The 27,792-nt window shown below is 35.0% G+C and overlaps 2 protein-coding genes across 3 annotated transcripts in view; one reads left to right on the top strand and one right to left on the bottom strand.

Moving 5' to 3' along the window:
• Positions 1–4,302: 4,302 nt before the first annotated feature.
• On the bottom strand, positions 4,303–20,161 carry LOC143211079 (uncharacterized). The gene is made up of 2 exons (XM_076428499.1): positions 19,699–20,161; positions 4,303–5,467 (listed from the first exon to the last, which is right to left on the bottom strand). The coding sequence occupies exons 1-2, from the start codon at positions 19,893–19,895 to the stop codon at positions 5,302–5,304; spliced, it is 363 nt and encodes a 120-aa protein (XP_076284614.1). The 5' UTR covers positions 19,896–20,161; the 3' UTR covers positions 4,303–5,301.
• A 4,150-nt stretch (positions 20,162–24,311) lies between these two features.
• LOC143211076 (uncharacterized) overlaps positions 24,312–27,792 on the top strand; it is a 269,477-nt gene continuing 265,996 nt past the window's right edge. Inside the window, exon 1 of one of the 2 annotated variants that reach the window (XM_076428497.1) lies at positions 24,312–24,609. In XM_076428497.1, the coding sequence (XP_076284612.1) occupies positions 24,525–24,609 (85 nt within the window). In that variant the 5' untranslated portion in view covers positions 24,312–24,524. The remainder of the gene's footprint in view (positions 24,610–27,792) is intronic. The other variant, XM_076428495.1, reaches the window with a different exon arrangement.

Below are 27,792 nucleotides of genomic sequence, written 5' to 3'. Positions count from 1 at the left end.
TTTCTTTGGAGTTGTCGAAGTCTGATATTTATAGGAACGCGCACGGTGAACCATTTATTTTGACCAGTTCATATATTTCCGTTCGGTAGTCCCTCGGATCGAGGGGAGAATTCTTTTCTCCTTTTCTCTGTAGATCCGATTCGGCGGAGTTTGTGCTCGGTTGCATGATCCAGGAAAATGCATCGTCCGCGTCGTTTTAATTATGTGGACATGGAAATTAATTAGGTTCGAGCAACGTGGGAATGTACGTAGTACTCCAGTTCGATCGCTCCTTATCGCTGCATATTTCTTCGTTTATTTATCTTGTTAGGATTAAATTACTTTGTTGTTTGAATGCGCCTTGTAATTTATTTGCGATCGACTTGATCCGTGGTTTTATTTAAATTTGGTTAAACATGTTCCTTACCAGTGCATTTTACTTATTTCCTTATTCTCCATTTTTACCACGCTTATGTTAGCTTGCCGTGTCGTTGTTGTATGCGTTAAATCTTGTAATCGAATTTTAAACCACTTCCCGATGAGCTAGAGACTTGAAACTTTAAATATAGCTCAGAACTGGATGACAATGCAATATTAAAAAACAAATTTAAAAATAAAACTGTACGACTAGGAGAAAAAAATATTTAAATATTAACCGTCACACCCTCGTTGCGCGACGCTCGGTAGTACATCATCGCGATCAGCGATCCCCACTCCGCGCGCCAGCGCTCCCTTCTTCACTACGCGTTCCCACTCCGACTCATCCCCACTCCATTCACCCACTTCGCACCGAAGAGCTCAGTGTGGTTGTGGAGTTCCGTTCATTCAGTTCCATTTCGTACAATTTCGGACTCCATCAAGAGACGTTGTCTCTCGGACTTATTCCCTCATTCTATCTCGCGTATTTCCATATCTTGCGTTTCTATATCTTACTATTTCATACCAGTATTACTATATTTTGCGTTCCATTTAGAAAAGACTAAAAAGTAGAAAATAAAAAATTATATATATATAAAAAAATTATTTTTAAAACCACGTTTAGATTAAAATGCACTAAACAGGAGAAAATAATTTTTTACCTGGTTCTCCCAAAAATTTAATATAAATTTAAATAAAATCATGACATTAGTGACTATATAAATAAAAGCGTGGAGCACTAAACTATATTGACGTAATCTTCGTGGGCGCTCCACGCTTTTATTTTTATAGTCACTAATGTCATGATTTTATTAAATTCATGTTCAATTTTTGAGAGAACCAGGAAAAAAATTATTTTCTCCTGTTTAGAGCATTTCAATATAAGCGTGGTTTTTAAAGTGTTTTTTTTTTATTAAGACAGATTATTTAAAGTCGTTATGTCTTGAAAATTTGGCAATAATTTTTAAAATTATTTTATTGATTTATTGGTTACATAAAATTATAGATGCACTCTCCGATCATATTCTATATCATATTTAAAATATTTCTTCTAATATTGGGTTGGAACGAAAGTTCGTAGCGTTTGTAAATTAAAGTTGAAAGCTAAAATATAGATATTTATTCCAAAATACAGATATTTACTCATAGATTTATTGAATAACATAGTTTCCATTCTGTTCTATTAGTTTTTGCCATTTTCGAGGTAACCTCTCATTTTATTGAATAAACATATGAATAAATGCATTAATTTTATCTTGGATTCCTAATTTGAAAACGCTACGAACTTTCTTTCCAACACAACAGTTTGCATTTGGAACAATAGGGAATTCTTTTATAAAAATAAATTGGTAAAGATAAATTGTTTGATATACTCAGATAACATGTTTAACAATGGTAGAGGCCCTTAGATACCACTGATTATATTTAACCCTTAACCAAAACTAAATTTTTGTGGTCGATGGATTGCAACACAAAAGGTGTCCGACTCAGGAAGATAGATTTTACAGCGTTGTCAGCATCCCTGGACCAGTCAACAATCGTGTTTTTAATAGAATATAAGTTATGTACATGTACATGTACACTACGAACATTTTATGTATCAATCTACAATGAATAAATAAAGACATTTTAATATAAAAAAGCAACTCTGCGTTTATATTTATTAAACCACCAATTTTTCCTGACCCTCTTGCTGAATTTCGAAAATTTTTCGACCGTCTGGCTTGACGTTGACTTGCACTACTTAATTTTCGAAATTTTTCGAGCGTCTGACTTATCGTTGACTTGTACTACTCAATTTCGGATTTTCGAAAATTTTTCGACCGTCTGGCTTGACGTTGAGTTGCACTACTTAATTTTCGAAATTTTTCGAGCGTCTGACTTGTCGTTGACTTACACTACTGAATTTCGGATACCTCCTTCGATATCATGTTCTCCTAATACAAAGTTCAATTTTCGAGATTTTCGAAAATTTTTCGACCGTCTGGCTTGACGTTGAGTTGCACTACTTAATTTTCGAAATTTTTCGAGCGTCTGACTTGTCGTTGACTTATACTACTGAATTTCGGATACCTCCTTCGATATCATGTTCTCCTAATACAAAGTTCAATTTTCGAGATTTTCGAAAATTTTTCGACCGTCTGGCTTGACGTTGACTTGCACTACTTAATTTTCGAAATTTTTCGAGCGTCTGACTTGTCGTTGACTTATACTACTGAAATTCGTGCCACCTCCTTGGATATCATGTTTTCCTAATACAAAATTCGATTTTCGGGGTTTTCCGAAAAAGTTTCGAAAAATCGACGTTTGTATTAGGAGAACATGATATCCAAGGAGGTGGCACGAATTTTAGTAGTACAAGTCAACGTCAAGTCAGACGTCGAAAATTTTTCGAAAGTCTCGAAAATTTCATACAATACAAAGTTCACTTTGTATTAGGAGAATATGATATCAAAAGAGGTGTTCCAAATTTTCTGAAGATTAATCTAATTCTACTATCGACTTTTCATGTACGGGGTGGCGAAAAAAGAACACATTTTCTCTTGTAAGTGATATTCTTTATTTTTCACCAAAAAATTACAATATTGTTTAATATATAACAATATATGTGATATATATAAAATAATATAGAACAACATAAATCATGTTGAGGAATGCGATGACGTAGGGTGCGAATACGCTGCAGATTGGATCCGAGTAGAATGGAGATACCTAGCTCTACACGCATTTCCGTCCCCAACCGAAATATTGGATCTAGAACAAAGTTGGGAAATTTGAGGAACTTGAATCGTGAATTAATTGTTTATTGCATACAATCTGCTCATTATCTCTGGATTTGGAGTTGGTTGGGATTCGGTTCGTGAGGAGACGGAGAGAGATGTGAAGATAAATGTCATCAGTGCTGGGACCCAAGGGACCCCTTTAGTCAATACAGTAAAGTCGCGATCTAGAGCCAATCGCCTGATCCGAACAGGGACAGAGGTCGCGTAGGGAAACTATTTTTGTATGACTGCATCGTCCGCGCCGACTATGCCGAAAGTACAAAGAATGCCAAACGTAGAAAAGGACAGCTTATAAAGACGGATCGCTCGGCAACTGAAGAATCTTAGCATCTCGCGGGGATGGCCTCAGTGGAAGGGGTAGGGAAGGGACAGTGATCGTAAAGATCCTCAGGGATCTAGACCGCGACTTTATCTTCCGAATTTATTTTCTACATATGTGTTGTCAGAAATTATCGTGTCACAGAGTGAAATAGGCGTAAGAGATACCACTGACAAAAAGGACGAACACAAATATTAACAATAGTACCTCATGGGTAATGGGGAAATTTGTAGATACGAGTGTCGCCCTAATGCGCCGCGAATAGCTCCTATGCTACGATGTGCTTCGAGCACTATAGCCGGGTCAAGGGTGCATTACCTTCAAGAAACGGCCGTCACAAGTCATTAATTCCGAGGCCTGTGATATATATCATAATAACTAGACTGCGGATCTTCATGCATAATAAAAAATTTCTACATGAATTATAACAAGCTACAGTGAAATAGAACATTTTTGCACTCAGAGCTATTTTAACTCGAAAATTAAACATTTTGCTGCGACCTAGAATAATTCCACTCTACAGGGTGTTTCGTTTATTTGATTACGGAAACATCTTGTGACGCACTAAAGTTACGAAAAAAATTTGTTTACACGAATTGTTCAGTATGAAGGGTACAATCATATAGTCCTATTTGTTTTAGGACTAGAATAGAGGGGAGGGAGTATAGTGTTGGGATGGGGTATAGGGGGATAGTGTTGACCTTCATATGTCCTAAACCTAATAGTTTTCATAATATTGTTTTCATAATATCTCGTAAACTATTAGATTTAGGACATATGAAGGTCAACACTATTATACTCAGAATTTGATACTCTATCGATCTATGGTTTAAAAAATAGGATATTCCATTTAGGAAACTTAATGTGGCTTTGAAATCCCCTCTCCCCACCATTCTAGTCATAAAAAAATTAGACTGTATGATTGTACCCTTCACAACAAACAATTTTTCTACACAAATTTTTTTGATGAAACGAAACACCCTGCATTTGATTTTTTTCTTTCGATGGATACGAGATTGATATAATATAATACCTCGTACAATACTTAAATGTTTCATAATATTGATTCGATGCCAACATATTTCATAATGTAAACAATATTTTGAAAAATGCTACACCAATTTTTTCTAAAGGCTAATAGGTTGAATACAGTACAATAGTATTTTGAAACTCTTCTAAGCTTTTCACTGTTTTAAATTATACCTACTAATTTTTGTCATAATTGCATAAAGATCTGCAGTCTAATAATAAGACGTAATTTATGTGGCTTATATTTGCTTATTAGAACGGATAACGCCGTTAATTATCTACCATCGCTACTCTCATTATTGTACTTGCGATATATTACCATTTCGTAGCTGTAAATAGTGCATACTCATTTACTACTTGGCAAACAATTCGTTTTTCTACAGAAAAACGATTGCACGAGCTAAAAATAAATTCTGTAGCCTCCATTCTTGTGCTAATGACAGGCTCTTGCACTAATTAGTAAGAGTTTGCATACAGATTTACAACCTAGTTACCATTTTATTGTCGTCCTGTTAGAGGAATGCAAGATGCACGTCTGATTAAAATTATTGTCAACTAGAACTCTAAAAATCGAATACTAAGGACGACTATCTAAAAACATCTATTTATAAATCAATAATAAATTACGTAAACGTAAGAGGATGAAATGAAGCAATTTCACAGAGTTTTAAATCAAGCTGGATTCACTTCATCGTTTGTCTACGAGAAAATGCAGTTGCACAGTCGTCCACGGGGTATTAAGACAGCGAAGCACGATTAAGGTTTATTCAGAGCTTAATCTGCACGAGGAATCTGCACTTCTGCGTCGAGAGATTCGCGAAGTCGGGTCGATGAGGGTCGCGAGCTGGTCACGTCGCGAATTCCCAGCACGCTGCGTGAACTGCTGTGACCTTTGTCCAAAAACTTAGGCGAAATCCGGCCTCGGATGTTGGGGGAGAACCTGCAAAGAGAAACAGCACGATTCTCTACGTTAAAAAACAAGTCTCAAATATAGAACAAATTGTTATCATACAGAGCTCCTTCGGTTAGAAAATCGACTTTGAATATTCAGATAAGCATATCTAAGGAGATACGGTTGGCCATGCTCAGACACATTGCGTATTTAATAGCAGGTGCTACGCGAATTTTTCGAAACTTACTTTTCAAATGGTGTAACAAAAATTTAGTTTTTTTTTTAACTTACTCTTTTACATAGAACCATCGTCAGCAATTAATGTGCTTGAGAATGACAAAGAAACATAATGAGAGGCAAAAATGTATGAAGTGAATTCGGTTGTGTACGAAATAAAGAAATGAGTGTGCATAAAGTTTGTTTAAACATTTGTCATTCGTTGATTGATCATCACTTGTAATTGCAGTCATTGCTTGAACAGTTAATTTAAATAAAATCAATGACTATTATTAACTAAATTACTTTCTACTAGTATTTATTTCTAGAATAACCTTCACAATTATAACTTTCTTTAACACATTCTATCATGAAATATGAAGATAATATTATCATTAAAATTTATAAATTTTGCACACATCATGCTACGTATAGTATTAAATAATATTTTTCGAAGTTCAAATAATAATTCAATTGAATTCAAATTAAGAATTTATGTTTGTATATGCAATTTTCTGCAGTAGAAGAAATGAATCGTTAACTTCTTCTGTCGTCCCGATGTTCGATTACATCGACCTGGTCATCCAAATTGATCCTAAGGGCACGTTTATGCTAAACAGCAATAGACGCTATGAGAGCGTCCACCAGAGCAACGATAAATCTGTATGGCGTGTTTATGGTGGAGTAGTAATAATAGTACAGTTTCGTTCCCCTGTTAATTTCTGCAGGTTCGTCGTTAATATGGTTATGAATCAATAATGAGAACGCTATAGCAGCGAAGAAAAAGTAATATTTAGTGAGCGCTAATCTGCTTATTGCTTCAACGCATCTCCACTATAAAACCATAGAATGTATGTTATATATATTTCTTCTGTTAAGTTACTACTAAGAAATACATTCTTCTTATTTTATTATTCCGATTATTATTAGCACAATATTAAGATGTTGACTATCATGTCGATTACATGAACGTATATTATTTCATCAGATACAGAAATTAAAATTGATCATAGTGACTGTCACTCACACTTCTATCCTTTTGCATCCCAAAATTCTCAGAGAATTAATGGAATCGAGAAAATTAAAATTGGTCATAGTGATTGCTACTTTAATTTTGTTATATCCGAAAAATTCAAATAAAATTTTGTTATTAGTATATATCTGAAAATTAAAATAATCGAAATTGAAAAATATTATACAAATTGGTCACAGTAATTGCTACTTTAATTTTGTTATATCCGGAAAATTCTAATACAATTTTTTTATTCGTATATGTCTGAAAATTAAAATAATCGGAATTGAAAAATACAAATTGGTCACAGTAATTGCTACTTTAATTTTGTTATATCCGGAAAATTCTAATAAAATATTTTTATTCGTATATGTCTGAAAATTAAAATAATCGAAATTGAAAAATACAAATTGATGACAGTAATTGCTACTTTAATTTTGTTATATTCGGAAAATTCTAATAAAATTTTTTTATTAGTGTATGTCTGAAAATTAAAATAATCGAAATTGAAAAATACAAATTGGTCACAATAATTGCTACTTTAATTTTGTTATATCCGGAAAATTCTAATAAAATTTTTTTATTCGCATATGTCTGAATATTAAAATAATCGGAATTGAAAAATACAAATTGGTCACAGTAATTGCTACTTAGTTTTGTTGAATCCAAAAAATCCTAATACAATTTTTTGTTCAGATATGTCACTCTAAAAATTAATGAAATCTAAATTGGAAAGCTAAAATTGGTCATAGTGATTTTTACTTTAATTTTGTTGCGTCCAAAAAATCCTAATAAAATTGATTTTATTCGTATATGTCTTACAATTAATAAAATCAAAATTGGAAAGTTAAAATTGATCATACTGATTGTTACTAGAACCCTTTAACATCCTAAAAATCCTAATAATATTTATCGTTCGTATATGTCACTCAAAATTAAAGACATCGAGATTGGAAAGTTAATATTGCTCACAGTGATTACTACAAAAAAAGGATCCTAATAAAATACGAATAGATCACAATAAAAATTATAATTAATTTTTAACAGTCGACGTTTTTAACAGTCTTTCTAGACTTCATATTTATCAATCGACGTGTTAACTCATTCTCGATAGTTGATCGAGCATAGACATGCCCCAAAGCGATGATCGTTACTGATCAGCCGTGGAAAACACGGAAAATGAGGAAAGTGACCTACATAGATCGCGTTTGTGGAGGAAAGAGGATTGACTCATCCTCCGGTAACTCCGCAAGATTCTCGGGAGTTAGGCGAACCGGGAGGAAAACGATGCTCGTGAACGATAATTGGCCGCGTTCAGTCGCGTAACGTGAAATTTTTCAAGCGTTCCAGTCAGCCGGTCGACCCGCCGCTGATGGTCCCGATGCAGGAGTCATGGTTCAGAGGTCCGATGCGGGTCTTCCGCACACATCCATATTAAGTGGCTCACTTTCACGTACGCGGCCGGACACTGAAACGCTCTCAAACGAACGGACACAGAGAGCCGTGCCCGACGTCGCCGCCGCGACACGGCCCTGATCCCGCTTTGATCGCTGCAAAAATATCGCATTTCTCAACCGTGTTCCTCGTACGTGGAACACTATTCTCAATGAAGTTTTTTCTCTCTTCTTCTTGCTCCGTATTTCTTCCTGCTCGAAGTTTGTCGTAAATAATGAAGCGACTCGCGTTTTTAAAGCGACATTTACGTTATCAGTATTGACGTTTTTCTTGCCGGATCAGAAGAAATTTGTTTTGCACCGTGTACGATGTTGCAGATATAATAGAGGTGTCGTGGCACGTGGATTTTAGTTAGTTTTTCAGAAAAGTTCAGAGTGGCACTAAGTGACAGTTGTTTATTCTCGTCTTACGTTAGATTTAAGATATACAGTGACTCCCATTAATATTCTGACGCTCTAAAAAACGCGATAATCTTTTTAATATTGGACTATACGATTCAAACTTTTTTCGGAAGCTAGAGCACTTAGTTCACTACAGGATGTGAAAAGAAATTTTTTCGAAAATTGCAATTAATCGGAATTGTAGAGAAAATACTAAAAGATTCATTTTACAACTTTTTTATGTGGGCCTATATTGAAAATTTAAAAAATACGTTTTGTAGATCTGTTTCAATTAAACATATACTGAAAATTTCGTCAAAATCGGTCGACGTTGCAATGAGCTACAAGCGTTTAAAGATGGTAAAATTTTCGGCCTATAACAGCAGTAAATCTAAGAATTCTTACATCTTTCACTGACTGTCATTTTTCCCTGCATCGACCGATTTCGATGAAACTTTCACAATGCATATAACCCACACAGATCTACAAAACATATTTTTCAAAATTTCAATATAGGCCCGCATAAAAAAGTTGTAAAATGCAACATTTAGTATTTCCTCTACAATTCTAGTCAAATGCAATTTTTGAAAAAATTTCTTTTCACATTCTGTAGTAAACTAATTATTCTAGCTTTCCAAAAAAGTTCAAATCGCATAGTCCAATATTTGAAAAGTTACGGTGTTTTTAAGAGTGTCCGAATATTAGTGACTCAGGGAGTCACTTGTTAAAGATCTTTATCTTAGAAATTTACGTTATCAGTATTGGCCTTTTCCTTGCTGGATCAAAAGAAATTTGTTTTGCACCGTGTATGATGTTGCAGCTATGTATGGTAGAGTTAAAGGTCTTTATATTTTATGTATCATAATTAGTGGAGTGGGGAATTCGTGCATTTATGTTAAGAATGAGTACGTACAATTTGAAGCAGTAGACTAAAAAAGTTTAAAAATATCAATGTATTGGTTTCGGTTTATTCAAACTGATAAGACAAGAAAGAAATTTGGATCTTTCTTCTGATTAGATAATCCTCGTTTCCTAACATGCTGAGTCACTTCAATAAAATGTACATAGCGAAACGTCGAACGATGTAGAGAAACAATTGTAGAAGATCATGAACACAAGGAAACCTAAACTCAGAACTGTTTGCAAATAAAATACAAGTTTCTTGATCGTATTATACAAAAGCACTAGAATCTCGTTCTACCTCAACAATTCTCCTTTTCAAACGACACAGAGAGAAAGAGAGTTACTGACAAGTATACCATGGAACACCATATCCACCATGCACTTAAGACTTACCAAGCACATCAGAACCAAAACCGAAACCACAAGGAGAAGAAATAAAAAGGTCTCGGCTAGAATGACGCCTGTTGCGGCGTTGAACAGAGCGAGATGAGGAAAGAAAAATTAGAATAGGCTGCCATTTGATTAAAAAAATAAGACTATTATTTATGAAATATTCTGTATACGTGATTTTCAAGAAAACTTCGTCTAATCAAAACCACAGAGAGCCCGGAAATCTTGTTAAAAAATTAAACGTGTATTTATTTAAAGAGAATACATTAGAATCTCTTCATTTTATCAATTGTTATTTTAGCTGAACCTTCAAAATTTATAACAGAAAGGGAACAAATTGAAAATAGTCTGGCTTGTTATTAGAAAAGTAATGATAGTGTTCATTACATAACATAATTATGAAATATCCTATTATATGTATGTGCCCATAATTATGAAATTTAGAGGAAGGGAATATTAACACTAAATGAATTACATATAAATGTTGACATAACGAGCACTATCGAACGATTCATTTTCGACAATATTGTAAAATTCGAATTAAATTAATTTAGTTTAAAATAATGTAATGTGAATAAGAAAAATGAAAATAAAAATAGTCATCCTTATGAAATCAATATTTTAAGAATAATCTTATAATAGCAAATTTTAAAATATCATAATTCTTTATATGTATATGAGTGGCATACTTCCTTAAAGAATTAATTTTTAACCGTATCGATAGATTAAATAAAAAAGAAAATGATTAATAATAAAGTAAAAATTGCATTCAATTGATTTAGTTTAAAATATAATGTGATGTGAAATAACTGATAAACTTACTGTTTGAAAATTTTGATATAGATCACTTTCATAATTATGGGAACATATTCAATGGAATAGAAATCACAGAAAAAATTTAAATAATACATTAGAATCTCTTATCAATTCTAGATAAACATATCAAAATAGCAGACTCTTCTTTCCACGAAATAGAGATCGCACTACAGTAAACAAAATTCTAGATTAGCATGCAAATTATCTTAAAAGCAGAATTTTTCACGAATACCATGGAACGTACACGAACAGAACTTCCCAAGCACGTCAGAACCAAAACCGAAACCGCAGGGAGCAGAAATAAAAAGGTTTCTGGCTAGAACGACGCCTGTTGCGGTGTTTAAACAGAGAGAGTGAGAGAGAGGGGGGGGGGAGTGCGGTGAGGGAAAGATGTGAACGCAGAAGAAGAAGAAGACGAAGAAGAAGCGCAAGAAGAAGAGAGAGTAAGAGTGTGAGGAGGGAAGGGGGGAGGATCGGACCGGGTCGGAGGGATCGAGAGGGTCAGGGGTCACGGGTCGTACGGCATAGCCCTGACCTTCGACCTTATTCCCTTCCAGCTCTTCCCAAGACCCCGCGCATACCCCTACCAGTTGTACCTAGAACTCAGCTCTGGCTCGCGTTCGACTCCGACTGCGAGTCTCGACGTCGACTCGTCGTCTCGCCAAGAATACGTCGCCGAAAAAAATCGTTCCAAGTGCAGTCACCCCGTCGAAAGGGGTGAGAAAGTGTTCGGTGCAACGCGAGGGTGGAATTCGCGACTTCCGGTGTTCGCGAAGCCTTGACACAGTTCGGATCCGGCGCGCCGGTGAACGTTCGCCGCGCACACCAGGGCAACGATAGTCTATGTGTGCGCGACACAAGTGCAGCGAGTGCATCTGGTGCAGACGCATGCACCGCCGACCAGTGCAGCCTCGTGACAACGTGTAACGACGCATCGATTTGATCTGGACAACGGTACGACGATGCAGGCCACGCTGATGCCGACTACTGTTGTTGATGTTGATATTGATGTTGGTGTTGTTGCTTCGAAGATCAATGCCGACTGTCCGAGTATTCAGTCGGTGGTTACACTCAGATGATTTAGATTGAGACGATGATAACGTTGGTGGATCTTCTTGGAGAATTGTTGGGAGTGGGAATTAGGCTTTTAAAGACTCATTTTTAGGAACTTGATGTTGATATTGATATTGATGTCGATGTCGATGTTGATGTTGATATTGATGGAAGATCATGGTGACTGTCTGAGTAATTTGTTGGTAACACTCACATGATTTACATTAAGACAATGATAATGTTAGTGGATCTTCTTGGAGAATTCTTGTAAGTGGAAATTAGGCCTTTAGAGACTCATTTTTAGAAACTTGATGTTGATATTGATCATGGTGACTGTCTGTGTATTTTGTTAGTTACACTCAGATGATTTAGATTGGGACGATGATAATGTTGGTGGATTTGGTGGCAGAATTATTGGGGGTGCAAATTAGGTTTTCAGAGACTGATTTTTAGGAACTTGATGTTCATGTTGATGTTACTGTTGATAAAAGATCATGGTGACCGTCAGAGTATTTTGTTGGGTACACTCAGATGATTTAGATTTGGAGGATGATAATGTTGGTGGGTTTGGTGGGAGAATTGTATTCTACACTAAAAATCTCACATGACCATTTTAAACGTTCTATCATGCTGAATTTTGGCAGATCGAAGCCAGTTAAATTGGCAGTGCGATTACAAGTATCAAAAGGTGCACGGAATGTGGTGCGAAGAAAAAGGGATCGGTTAGAGGACAAGAACGGGAAAAATGACGTCGGTGAAAAGGCTCGGAGACGTAGGAGCAATTTGTCTGAATAAAAGCTTCAAGCGGAACGATACACTGGCCGGCGAAACCGATTTCTTTCTTAATGGAAGCCACGGTTACGTACGGCCGCGCGATAAAGCGGCTTTACTGCCGATATCCGGAATAATTTATTGTCATTACATTCATCATGGTGACTGTTATGCGCGACACTCGCGTTCCGAGAGAAAGCACTGCATCTGGAGTAATGTTACTAGGTACTAACGCCGATTTACGGGCGACATTTGCCCATGCGTTTAACGGACGCCGTCGACAAGAGATAATTTCACCCGATAATGGACTATCTTTCTCATCAAATGGGAAATCTACCCTCGCTGAGCAAACGCTTCGAAATATTCTTCTACCTGGATCTTTATGCAAAATAAAAACTTTCTGCATTTGTTACAAGACATAGGAGCTACATAAAAATATATTTCTTCTCTTAATAATTTAAACGTGCCCGAAATAATGTAACAATTGTTGCAAGAAACAGGAACAACATTAAAATATATATTTCTCCTCTTAATAATTTTAATGTGTCCAAAATAATGTAACAATTGTTACAAAGCACAGGAGCTAGATCCCAATATGTATTTCTACTTATAATAATTTTAATGTGTCCGAAATAATGTAGCAATTGTTACAAGAAACAAAAGCTACATAAAAATATACATTTCTTCTCTTAATAACATTACTGTCATCAAAATAAGGTTACAATTGTCACAAGTCTGATGTTTCCACTTTTTGGTATTTTACCTACTCAATTTTGAGATTGCCTATATTCGATTTTATTGATTTTACATGTTTATACAGAATGCAATCAAATGCGCGATTCTTCAAACAAATATTTATCAAAATTGTGTCATTGTTACCATACTTCTCAAGAAAATTGATTTTGAAAATTACCTGTGCACTATGTTTGAAAATAGCATAGAATCAGTTTTCATATTCACAAAAATTAATTTCTCTCTAGTTTGCAATATAAACCGCATCAATAAAGAGCAAAATCTGAAGCTCATTTTCAGAGATCACAAAATATTAAGAATTAATTTATAAAAATTGACATCGAGAAACCACTTGCTCCCTTTATTAGAAGTGCTATTATACTGTATAACAGATAAAAATCATTACCATTTTACTAAATTGTTCCTTCTTTTCATTAATAGGGCCTCTATTATGAAGTTTAAAATTAAAGGAAAATTTTTACATTATTTAAGGGATTGAATTATTATGAATATTAATTTTACAGAAAATTGAATTATTAGAATTAATTTATATTATACAGAAGATATAAAAATCTTACGTCTTCGTAAACATTGTATAAAATATCCAACATTAATTTGCACAGAAATACGCAAATCTATTGTTCAGAAAAATAAAAGTAGTAATTTTCTCTCTAAATTACGATTTAAATATAGATCATTGATTTCCGCGAGTCGGAAGCAGCAACAAAGGGATAGTTTCTGAAATCGATCCCAATCGATGTGCCACGCAATCGATCATGGCGTCGCCTCGTATTTCGAGCATTCCCGATAATCCATCTCAGCTTCGCGCGTAATTTCACCGATCGGCACGCATTAAAATGTAAAACACGTAGCTCGATATCCTCGGATAATCGCGCGGCGCAGTCCCGTCGTTCGCAAATAATCTTTTCGAAGCCGGCACCGCGGATTAATTACGGGGGTAAACGACGGTATCGCGTAATCGTAAATAAAAGCAAAGCCGATGGGGACCATTCAGGCCCCGTGATTAATACTGTTATCCCCTGAGCAACGAGCGGCCGTTTGGCGGTTTATAAACTGATCCTAGATAAACGCCGTTTCCGATCCGAAAGTGCTTCATTATTGTGTCGTACTCGGTGTACGGTAATCCGTTTCATGTTTTACCCCAGACCAGATCATTCCGATTCCATTCTCAGGCGTTGCATTGGCGTCGCTGTAGTCGTTTTAGGTGTGAGCTAGTTGATGGACGATATAATTAAACGAGAATCGAAGAAGCGTTATGATTGGCGTCGCTGCCATTTTTACTGGACCAAAATGTTTCCATTACACTTTCATTATTGCGATAGAACCTCTCCGAGTCGCTTCAAGTAATTACATAGCTTGCTTTTATTAGAGGATTGAATGACGGAGTATTTAGGCACCCGGAGCGAGAAAAATTACTACAGGAAATTGGTTTTTTAGAGAACGTGTTCCGACTGGTTAGTAATGAGTTGTAAGCTCTTGAGTGAAGAAATCTGAATTTTTTAAATTTAAAGCTTGATCAGTTTCAATGCTATTAAAAATGTTTAAGAACATGGTCGAACACTTTCCTTACTTCATTATGACTTTTGTATGAGCAGGCGGAAGTATCATTTTTTAAAAAACCTATCGATTTTTGAAACATTCATTTTTGTTCAATTGAAAATAATATTGGATTTATTTATGCTCAGACGGTTTTAGACATCATTGTATTTCATATACACGTTGTTTAAACTTAATTGGGAATCCAATACAAATAGAGAATCTGGTACAACAATAAAATACAGGTGTGACGTAAATCAAGGTAAAGGATATTGCTTGTAGTATTCCTTTTGAAAAATCCCTATAATATCACATTTTAAAATACTATAGTTGTTTATATATGAGTGGCATACTTCCTTAAAAAACAGGGACTGAAAATATCATTTATCCTAAAATTTTCTACGGTAAAAATCATTAATAAAAAAGTTGATTATATTATTGAAATTTAAGATAATGTACACAAAACATAAAGAAAAAGATTTGAAGAATAAAATGATTAAAAAGTATCGATTTTTATACTTTTTATACTCCTCGATAACTGTTATCGATGAAGAGAAACTGTTTCGATTGCTCATAACAGTTATCGATGAGAGAAATTTATTTCGATCGCTCATAATAATTATTGATGAGAAAATTCATTTTGGTTGCTTATTTAATTATTCAGTTGTCCATTCTTTTTCGGTTGGATAGCAATCCTGCGAAATTCATTGAGAAGGTTTCGTACAACAAGATGAATCAACAGACCATAAGAACAATACAAAATCTGTTTTTGTTTGTCACATTAAATTTTGATTGGAGCAATTAATTTTACGAATAAAAAATTTATAAAATAATTGATTGTCATCATTCGAAAGTTGACTATTTAATAATAACTATTACAAATTTCTTCATCAATAACTGTTATGAGCCATCGAAATGAAAATCTCTCATTAATAACTGTTATGAGCGCGATCAAAATAAATTTCTCTCATTGATAGCTGTTATAAGTGATCGAAATGAATTTCTCTCAACGATAACATTTACCAACAAGAGAAAAAAATATTTGGTTACTTACAATCCTTATTTGTAACCAATACGATTTTAGTCGATGAAATACTTGTCATTCTATAACCTTTTTTCTTTTTGTTTATAACAGTTATGGTCCCCGTTAAAAAATCAATTGTTGACCGTATTAATAGATTAAATAAAAAAAAGTGAGTAGTCTACGAGTCTCCATGCATTTCATCCATAGAATTCATATGGCAAAAGTAAAGATGCTATTAGATTCTTCCTTGAAACATCAATTTTGAACATTGTTATTTCAGTTATAAACATTATAAAAGATCGTACTAATATATTAAAGGATATTCTGCCAGTTTCTGCTCATTTCGTGAATTGAAAGAGTTCTTCTTGCAAAAATAAATGAGAAAAATGATTAACCCTTAGCACTCGAATGGTACATTATTAAAAATATTGTTTACATTATTAAATATGTCGGTATTTGACCAATTACTAAACATTTAAGTATTGTACAAGGCATTATGTCAATTTCATATCCATAAAATGAAAAATTGTTTAATTTTCAAGTTAAAATAGCATCGAGTGCAAAAGGTTAAACATCACTAACATTCTACTTTACTTATACACGAAAACCATAAATACGTCACAACTGCATAAACACTGTACGTTCAGTACTAAAAAACATGCAGGCGTATCAAAATTACCTGGCAACTCCTTCCACGCAGATAAAAGCCCAGCTGGCAAATTTATGTGACATCGTTTCGCGGGAGATGCCCTCGGCAATTTGCGAAAATTTAACGCCGACATGGCCTGTTAATTGTGTCGCATCAACAACAATAACTGAAATTTGTCGGGCAAGAAAGTCCATCGTAGGTCGCAGCAACGAGACAAGAAACATTGCCGAGGATGGGCAGAGTGAATCGTCACGTTGATCAGCGGAGAGAGAGAGCCCGAACATGTCTCTCGTGCGTCAGTTGTGTGGGTGCGTAGGTGCGTAGGTATACACCGTAGGTTACGCGTGGCTCGTGAACGACCTTAGACTATGGTTCGTTAGGAGGGATCGTCCTCTTCATCTACCTCGAAGAGAACGAAGATGACCCAGCGTGGGCGAGGGCCACGCGTCGCTAATTACGAGCAATCAGCCGCGGCTCTATGCAGATCCGGTCTCCAAAGGGCAGCCGGAGAAAGTGATTAGAGGATCGGTTACGTTGCTTCATCCAACAGATTTTCTTAGACGAGCCGCGGTGGTCTTATTGAAGAGGCGAGACGGTGAGACAGCTTCTTTGAGAGACGTAATTAGCAGCCCGGACGTCTTTAAGGGGAGTTAAAGACAAAAATGTTAAACTAGAATTTTTATGAAAATTATTATGTGTGCCCTGTAAGTTAAAAGGAACTTGTGATAGGACCTCCGAGAAATCAGCCATTACTTCAAAATTAATAAATATTTTTAGATTAACAAGTTGTGCTATACTCTATAAAATCAACGACTTTAAAATACAATAATTTTTGAAATTTTCTCTAAAACACCACTTCCGAAAAAGTTAATTTCCTTTTTATAAAAATTATACTGTGCCCTGCAAATTAATATGCAAGTTAAAAATCAAAGTTGAAGTGTATTTGTAAAGGGACCTCCGGGAAATCAGCCATTACTTCAACGTTGATAAATATGTTTAGATTAACAAATTGTGTTACACTTTATAAAATCAACGATTTTAAAATACTTTTCGAAATTTTCTCTAAAATACTATGATACTTCCGAAAAAATTCATGTCCTTTTTACAAAAATTATAATGCGCCCTGCAAGTTGATATGCAAGTTGAAAACCAAAGTTGAAGTGGACTTGTTATAGGACCTCCGAGAAATCAATCGTTACTTGAAAATTAATAAATATTTTTAGATAAAAATGTTGTGTTACTATAAAATCGACGATTTTAAAATACGTCCTGACATTTTCTGAAGTACTACTTCTGAAAAAATTAATTTTCTTTTTAAGAAATTATAATGTGCCCTGCAAGTTGATGGGCAAGTTTAAAACCAATGTTGCAGTAGACTTGTGACAGGACCTCCAAGAAATCAGCCATTACTTCACTTCAACATTGATAAAGATTTTTACATAAAAAAATATTCTGTTACACTCTATAAAATCAACGACTTTAAAATACTACTTCCGAAAACGTTAATTTCCTTTTTACAAATATTACACTGTGCTCTGCAATTTGATAAGCATGTTGAAAACCAAAGTTGAGGGGAACTTGTGACAGGACCTCCGAGAAATCAGCCATTACTTCACTTCAACATTGATAAAGATTTTTACATAAAAAAATATTCTGTTACACTCTATAAAATCAACGACTTTAAAATACTACTTCCGTAAACATTAATTTCCTTTTTACAAATATTACACTGTGCTCTGCAAGTTGATGTGCAAATTGGAAACCAAAGTTGAAGGGAACTTGTTACTCGGGACGTGTGCAAGTGTTCATACTTAACAAAAAATAGTCTGTGGATGTCAATGTAAAAGATATGAATATTCTGTATCGATTGCAAGAAACAGGAACTGAATAAAAGTGTCTTTTTCCTTCTAAGAATTGCAATAAGGAAGCTAGAATTTTCCAATTCTATTAATCTCTGAACTGTTTTAAATTGCATCCGCACATGTGTACGTCATAAATACATAAATCCGCAGTCTAGTGATGAAATAATATTGCAATTTAAAAGCATGATCTATGTCATAAGTAACTTGGAATAACATGGGAATCTACACAGCTGTAATTCTTGATTTGAATATATTAATATTCATTCTTTATAAATAAATTAAGAATTCTTCCGTCTTCTACATGATTAGAGCAGGTCAGAATCTTGATCTGCCTTTTCTGTGATATCGTTCGTTTTAATAACTCAGACCACGTTTACACTGATTTTCAATGCAAACATTTTAACATCGTCACAAGAAGGAGAATTTTGCGCAAGGACAAATGATTGCGCAGGATTACTGCGCACCTAATTCGTCACACGCAGTGTTAGTTTTACTGTTAACGGGAAAAAATTAGGTCGACTGGTGTAAAATCATTCAAACACCTGCTTTAGTGGTCCCACGGACGTAATCTCACTTTTTCCGAATAGTTCATTTCACTCTTCAGTGATTCACTTTGGGTAGAATGTGCGCTCGATTGATTTTAGTAAATGGAACAGTTAGTCGATTTCCTGAGCAACAAATTTTAGTACCGTTTGTTTCTCTGTAATAGTCAGATTTTCAATTCAATTATGTTGTTGTGACAAAACTTATGTGTGAAAAGTATAAGAAAATTATAATCCATGTCTTTATAAAGAGTATTAATTAATATCGACTGTCTGAAATTGGTTTTCTTGCATCTAATATTGTATTGGAAAGAGAAAACTCACTGAAATAGTGCAAGATATTTCTAAAAAAGTGTGCTACTATGAAAAGGATGTACATTGTTAATAACAAGCTATAAATATTGTAAAGTTTAGCAGCGGAACCGATAAAATTTTGCACAGTTACCAGACCGCGGATTTTGCTACAAAATAAAAATGCTTGGCATGAATTTTAAAAAACAGAAGCGAAATAAAATTGTTATTCTTTCTCTAGTAATATCTTTAGTAAATGCAGAAAATTCGCAGTCGGTTTCTATGTCGACCCAGAGTATCAAAATCGCCATTCAATTACCAGTTTCTGGGAAATTAATCAAACGAACTGCATTAGGCACAATAGACATGTAAAAAATTGACAAACAAAGGAGGGAATGGTCCCAAACATCATAAATTATAGTTACATAAGAATACGAATGGTCCGAAGATTAAACATCGCTCATTGTCTCGCGAGATCGATAGATTGCAAGTTTTATCGACTAGTTGTAAGTGTGCATTAGACCTTCGGCGTATGATTCTCATGACATTTCTTTGCGAGCGGCAGTAACGATAGAGGAAGAAAGTTGTTGTGCACCGTTCTGGAGAAAGTTCGAATCAGAGCTCACCTTCGTGGTTCTGGTTTTCTCGCGGTGGCCCCTACCAACGCCGCCTCCTGAACCTCCACCAACTCCTCGAGGTCCGCCCACAACGCGTACTCCTTCATTCCCTTACTCCCACGCCACGTGCTCGTCCTTCTTGCCTCTCTGTTTCTTTTAGTCCACCAGGAAACCACGCATCCTCCATCCATCACGAGCATCTTCATTCATGACTTCTTCGTCTGATGAACCTCCTTCAGCGCTGTACAGGGCGGTCCGAAACTAATGTCGCGAGTAAATACGTCACCGAAAACATTTTTCAAAGTTATGTTACATTGTGTTACGAAAATTTCATGTACTCCAAAATAATTTGTCTAGATAGTCTTTCATAACAGTATACAAAATGATCATACAATTTGGAAACACGAAACTAATTGTCATACTCGTTTTATTTAAGTTATTCTATTTATTAAAACTCAATGTGTTATGCAAATTTTACGTACTCCAAAATTGTTTGACTTTAAATAATTATAAATTAATATCATGTAATTTTTTACAGTCACTTCAAAATTTAAACGTGATCGTTATTATAAAATTAAAATTTATTGATTTTTAATTACCGGTTTTTTTTTTATTTATTGATTTTTAATTACATGAGAAAGCAACTCTCTAGCTCTGAAATTATTTCTGACCCGCACCATTCTCTTGCAAGACCTTTCTCCTCATTTATTTTGCATAGACAACAGTGTATTTAAAGCTGTAAGCGCATAAAAAATTTTTTTAATACCTGTTTCATTCATCCCTAAATAATTATAAATTAATATCATATAAGTTTACAGTCACTTCAAAATTTAAACGTGATTGTTAAAATTAAAAGGCTTTCCTTGGCAGAATGTTCACTTACAATAATATTATTCGAAGAAGGACAATTTAAATTTTCAAATTAATCTATCAAGGTGAAAAAGTCTACCTGATTGATCTTTTTTGCAGCTGTATACAAAATAATTCTACCTATTTGAACAATGAAAATGTCTTAAATCGGGAATGACTAAAATGTTTAAAAAATGATCCTAACTTTCGGCTAAAAATCATTGAAAGGATGATAATTTAAATTTTCAAATTAATCCATCAAAGTGAAAAAGTATACCTAATTTTGTATCTGTATGCAAAATAATTCTACCGATTTGAACAACAAAATGTCTTAAATCGGGAATGACTAAAATGTTTAAAAAATGATCCTAACTTTCGGCTAAAAATTATTGAAAGGATGATAATATAAATTTTTAAATTAATCCATCAAAGTGAAAAAGATTACCTAATTTTGTAGCTGTATACAAAATAAATCAGGAATGACTGAAATATTTAAAAAAGATTCTAATTTTCCGCTGATATCTAAACATTATTCACTTTCCTCGAGCAAACAATCCATCTGTGTCTCGTTTTCTTTCCTCAATAAAACAGTTCCAATCGATTCGGAATCATAGAATTTTTTGAAGATCGATACAAATCGAATGACGACGGTACACAAAATAGAAAGTAGAAAGTGTAAGATCGTTCCCGAACCGCGTTTCCTCGCAAAAATGTCGTGCCGATGGGAGCATTCTCGGCCGAACTGCTCGAAGCGTGAAACAAACTGTTCCCACATTTCTCTATATCGCTTGACCATGAAGAAATAAATCGCTGGATCGCCGCGCGTCGATCACTCTTGATCCTTTAAACTATGACTCAGAAACGTGTACAGTTACGGAGGCGTAACGTAACAGTTCTGGGACGCTAGAAAAACCATCGGAATTTCGAAAGAGTCCAATGCAAAATAGACGGCGAACACCTTATACCGAAAGCGGGCAAAAGAATCTCGGCTGCTTCGCGGAACGTGAAACAATGAATCGTAGGATTCTAGGGTAAATCGATTCGCGTCTGTCGAACCGTGACTCGAATAGTATAATTGCAGTCGGTGGAATTTGATAAAAAGGTGCTGCATCGAGAACTGGGTTTGCGGAACACGCTTTGAAAAATGCCACTGACAAGTAAAGGTGCGTTGTAACTTCGAATTTAATAGATGGATAAAGACAGCACACGTGTGGACTGAACAATTTTAACCTGGACAATTTTTACCTGAACAATTCTTACCTGGACAATTTTAACCTGAAAAATTTTAACCTGAACAAATTTTAACCTGAACAAATTTTAACCTGAACAATTTTAACCTGAACAACTTTAACCTGAACAATTTTTACCTGGACAATTTTAACCTGGACAATTTTTACCTGACCAATATTTACCTCAACAAATTTTAACCTGAACAAATTTTAATCTGAACAATTTTTACCCGAACAAATTTTAACCTGAACAATTTCAACCTGAACAATTCAGATGAATGCCATTTCATCATGCATAAAGTTCATTGAGGGACGAAATGAAATCAATCATCAACGAGAAGTACCTTGGACACTTCATTTAGATTCAATTTAACTAACTAGTTTATCATAACTAGACCGTGGAGTTTATGCATTTATGACAAAAATGAATAAATTAGATTGGAAACAATGGGAATGTTTGAAGAATTTAAAATTCTTGTATCGTTTCAAACTTTTTAAAACGATTAAGCAAATAAACAAATGTTTGTTTAGCTCTAGTATCTCGCAATTAATGCAGACAATTCTTATTTTGTACAAAAATCATCTACGCATAATAAATAAATCATCAACTTTAAATGTATAAAAAAAAAGGTATTAACCCTTTGCACTCGGAGCTATTTTAAATGTTTAGTAATTGATTAGATACCAACATATTTAATCATGTAACCAATATTATGAATAATGGTGCCACTTGAGTGCTAAGAGTTAAAAGTAAAGCTTTATTGCTTTAACACTAAACTTACAGAGCACTAAAATGATTTACAGCGATTAAAATTAGCGATTTATTTAGATTTCGTGCAATTTTTATCACAATATGTGCTTGGATAAAGAAATTTGTCGAATCAGTTTCCGCCTAACATAAGCAACTTGATAATTTCAATAATTGTAGGATGAAAAATATAAAATCGGTCATTTGACCGGCAAGTGGTAGGTTTAATGTTAATAACACTTCATTTAAAAAGATCGAAAACCGATTTTCCGAAGATCGGTTCCCGTCCAGATGGTCAATCGTATAGAAAACGCAGTTTATAGATAGACGCAGCGATTTGTATCGAATCTGAACGGCGGAGTAATCGCGCGGTTTCCCGTCGGATAAAAAAATCGGGATCGATAGATCGACCACGGGGATACGAGGGGTCATTACGGGCGAGCGCTTGCTAACGCGAAAAACAGTAGTCGTTCTGCATGCGGGGAAACGACGACACGCCTCGTCTGCGAGGCAAACAGGCCGGTACACAAAAGCACAGACTATATCGGCACAGGATCGGCGCGAAAATAGTACGGTTACGACGTGTTTTATGATCCGCGCGGGTAAGTGCGCGTTCCTTTCTAGCGGCAAAGTGGCAAAACCATCGTGATAAAGGAACGCAGCCCCATAGGAAACCGCCAATGGTACCTGCGATCCGCGCCAGCAGAACCGTGGCCGAAGGGAACAAGGAGGGAAATCCGCAAGAGCCGGCGGTTTTTCGTTTCTGTCTGCCTTTTTGCCGGGCAAACAGCTCGGCTGGTGCCGCGCCTAGCATAACCTAGCCTAGCATAGAGATAGTTCCATCCTGGCGTTATAAAACAGTAATCTATGGTCTCCTTGGCGCACGGTCCGCCAGAGGTCGAGAACGACCGGAATCCTGGCCGGCTTTCCACAGCGGCTGACGATTATCCTGATCTATTCGAGGAATACTAGCTATGAAAAAGTCGCGAGGCCGTCTTGATCTCCGGACGATCCGTTGCTTTCGATCGCTCCGATCGGGTTACTTGTCCAACGAGAAAAATGTCACTCCTCGACGCTGATTTACCGCGCTAAATGCCAACACTTGCGTTCATCTTTTTTCGTTTTTATTAACCTCTTGATCCAGCTATTGCCAGCGTCAACCTACAGCGATTTATTCAAATTGATTCTCAATGTGACAGCTATTTAAAGAAGGTACCTTTCGGAACGTATTTAAAAAAAATTTTAATCGATAGCTGATCGATTTGAAACGATGGAAGAACTTGTACCCTCGAGAACGTATTTAAAAACATTTTAATTGGCAGCTGTGTTCAATTCGATACAGTGAGAAAATTTAAAAAGGTAGCTTTAAAAGCATATTTGAAAGAGTTTCAATTTCTAGCTGTTCAATTCGACGCAATGTAAAATTTTAATTGGTAGCTGTTCGATTTAATATGACTGTAGAGTTTAAAGAGATACCCTCGAGAACATATTTAAAAATATTTTAATCGGTAGCTGTTCAATTCGATAGATTGAGAAAATTTAAAAAGGTAGCTTCAAAAGCATATTTGAAAGAGTTTTAATTTCTAGCTGTTCAATTCAATGCAATGAGAAAATTATTTAAAAAGTTGTACCTTCAGAAACATATTTAAAAGAATAATAAATAAGTCGAAGTGCTTATAAGTAGACTGCGGATATTTTTGCAAATAGAAATTATTTTAATAAAAAAGAATTTTAATAATCTGAAACTAATACAGCGACGTTTTCAAATTCTTTTAATTTAGCTACTGCTTTAAATTGTACCTACTCATTTTTATCATAAATGCATCAACTACGTAGTTGTGAACAAACATAATATTAAAGCATACCCTTTTCAGAAGAATAAATAATTGATTTGAATCTGTGCAAGTTTGAACATTGAAACGTTAAAACATTGAACACAGTGAACTAGTGGCAGTGCTGTTTTAATCTCTGACACTGTTTGACCCTCGATGTAATATAAAGTCACATTAATGATACTGAAACATCGAGCGAAGGAAGACTATAAAATGTTCAGCCTCGACTGGGGTTTCCATTTTCTACCAGAAGAGTACGAAGGTAAGATATTTCAATTCTCTTTGCATGGTAATTTACACTCACTAGACAGCAGACTTGCATATTTATGTATCGACGTAGCATTACTTCACGTAACGAGAATTAAATAAAATCTTCCTTCTTTCTGAAAGGTTTAATCAAAGCAGGAATAAATTGATTGCTTTATTGCAATTAATATTGCTGTAGATAAGATACCCGAGTGCTCTGTACAATGTAAAATATATTATACACAGTCTAAATATTTACATACAGTGTAAAAACAGAACCAAGTTTCTTAATGTTTGCAAACTGCAAATAAACTTATACATAGATGAACAAATAATATATGAAGTAATACACTGAATATATGAAGGAAATCCTCATATCCACTGTTATAAAGCTATTAACCCTTTGCACTCTTTTGTCGATGTGACACGACATCGGAGAAAGAAAAATGTAAATAATAATGTAATTGTCTTATTTTTTAGTTAGAATCAAATGTAAGTTACAACAAAGTTTGAGAGCTATATTTAACATAATTAGTAAACAAAATTGTTTAAAATAAGTAGCAATCAAGGAACTGTGAAGCACAAAACACCACAATATAAATTCTATACAATCACTAACACTGACACATATTCCAAAATCGAGACAGCGAACGAGAAGAAGTTACTGCGACCATAATAAAAATAGTTCTGCGATTATCACCTAGGTTTTTTCGGGAATGGTTAAGGGTGGATTTAGGTGGGGAAATGTAGCGTTCGTTGATTGGTCGCGGGTGTGTCGGAAGGACTTTAGGTTGAGGAGTGGGAAACTGTCAAAGAAATACCTTTTCCTATTGTCTTCGGTCGTCAATGGCGTGATTTATAATTGCATGCCCACTCGTCGATTTGTGTGGGTCTGCCGCATGTGTTGTACATCTGTCGGGTTGTTCTTTCATATTATTTTACAACTTCAAATTTATGATCTCAATGAGCCGGAAAACAAAAGACCTTGTACAGGCCTGGCGACTAATGTCCCTTCAAATTTAATTTGTCTCGAGGCACGCACACGATTACGTCCTGTCTCATCGACACGTTCAGGTGGACTGTAGTAGTAGGCTTTTGTCTATACGTATAACACCACACAATCAAATTTTGCAAAAACTTGTTTGCAACATATGGCTCTTTTCTTTCCAAATTTATTACAGTACTTTTCTACAAATTCTGATCAATTGCTATTTTACCACGTTTTTATTAGCTCGCTTTCTTGTCTGTCTGTCAATTGGTTTTGAAAAAAAATTGTTCACATCCTGTAACAAACTAATTGCTCTAGTTTCCCAAAAAAGTTCATAATTGTATAGTAGAATATTAAAAAGTTATCGTTTTTCTTAGAGCGTCCGAATATTAATTCGAGTAAATGTACCCATGTACACATATGTATATATTTCAATATTATTAAATGACAAACAAAATGAACATCTGTTTCTGATACGTTAGAAACCATATTTTTGTTAAAATTAAATCGACTCTTCTAAGTACCTTGAATTCTACATAATTATATTTTTACAATTATTATATTATATGTTATCATACATTATACTTTAAATACATGGTGATAATTAGACTGCGGATTTTATGTATTTATGATAAAAATAGGTCGGGCAGTTTAAAACAGGAGAAAAATTAGGACGATTCAAAAATAAAGATACACTATTTTCAACGCGTTAAGATATTATTCAAGAAAGAATAGTATTTACTAAATTCTATATATTTACTTGAGAAAATAGCAAAGATTTTACAAATTTAATGGACGTCGACTAGCTTATTAAAACTTCATAAAACTTGGAACATCGACTCATTACATCAGTCATCACAGCACACCGCGTTTGCAAAAGTCATGCTTCGAGGAATCTAAGTGACTATTGTTTCAGTATGCCGTATCATTCAGCAGAGTTCAGAATAGACTTCTCATATAGTGTTAATTGCCGCATTTATGGCTCAATACGTCGGCCGTCCAACGACCGAGGACGTTGAAACATGGTGAAAACGAGTAATCGCGCGGTTTCATAGGTGCTGTACTCGCGGACCGAGCCACCTCATGCTGCGCGCTTACTATACCACGGGGGTTTCAGTATAACTCCCGAACACGTGGAGAAAGAAACGGTCGTTCGCGATCCGATGGAAAGCTTGGTAGCAGTGGTCCTGCTGCGAAGTTTTCTCGTTTCCAACGTTTTGACGTGCCTCGACATACCGCGAGTCGTCTGGAATAATGCATAGTACTACTCAGAGACCAATTAAATCGTGCCCCGACGAGAACCCCTTCATTACAGACTCTACTGATTTAATCGTTCTAGATACCGCCGTGTATTGCTATACATTGTAGACGAACTCGGTAACTCGTCGCAGTCAAAGAAACGCTCCGAAGACTTACTTACAGAAATCTTTGTCTCATCAATATGGAAGGAATCGTTCGTTTAATTAATTATTTAATCCCTATTGTTTTCAGTGACCTTCGCTCATTAGTCTAGCCGGCCTAATGTCGCGGGAACTGCTATTAGGAAGCATTTACGCGATGAATTTATTTCGTAATTGTAGTCAGCCATCTTGCGAGTTTTTGATTTTTCCTTGATATTTCAATTGTGTTGAAAAAATGTCAGTGGAAATGTCAGAAAAAATATTAAGGTGGTAGACAGTTTACATAGTTCGTTGAATAGCATTTAAATCTTCACATCAATATTAATAATTACACTGCGGATGTTTATGCGAAGTTACGTTTGTCGGTGTGGCTTATATAAACTGGAGTTAAATAAAATGTATTCTATTAATAAATCATGTTTTAGTTAATTTTAATGAAATAGTAACGAGCGATATAGGTGCATGACATTTCTATAGACCACTTTGTGTAATAATAACTTGCGTCTTTTAAGTGTAAGGTGAAGTCTTAGTTTTTAAATACATATATTATTTTTAAATCCACTTCCTACAGTAATTTATTGATTTTTAATTACCGGTGACATGAGAAAGCAACTCTCTAGCTTTGAAATTATTTCTGACCCGCATCATTCCTGCAAGACCTTTCTCCTCGTTTATTTTGCATAGACAACAGTGTATTTAAAGCTGTAGGCGCATGAAACATTTTTTTCATACCTTTTCTCTTCCGTTTCATTGATTTCTAAACAGTTATTGGAACTTTTTACCACGCTTATATTAACTTGCCGTGTTGTCG

Source organism: Lasioglossum baleicum, chromosome 8, assembly GCF_051020765.1.
Source record: "Lasioglossum baleicum chromosome 8, iyLasBale1, whole genome shotgun sequence".
NCBI classification, from domain to species: Eukaryota; Metazoa; Arthropoda; class Insecta; order Hymenoptera; family Halictidae; genus Lasioglossum; species Lasioglossum baleicum.
Note: the sequence above shows the minus strand (reverse complement) of the source record. Positions and strands in the feature narration are given on the sequence as shown.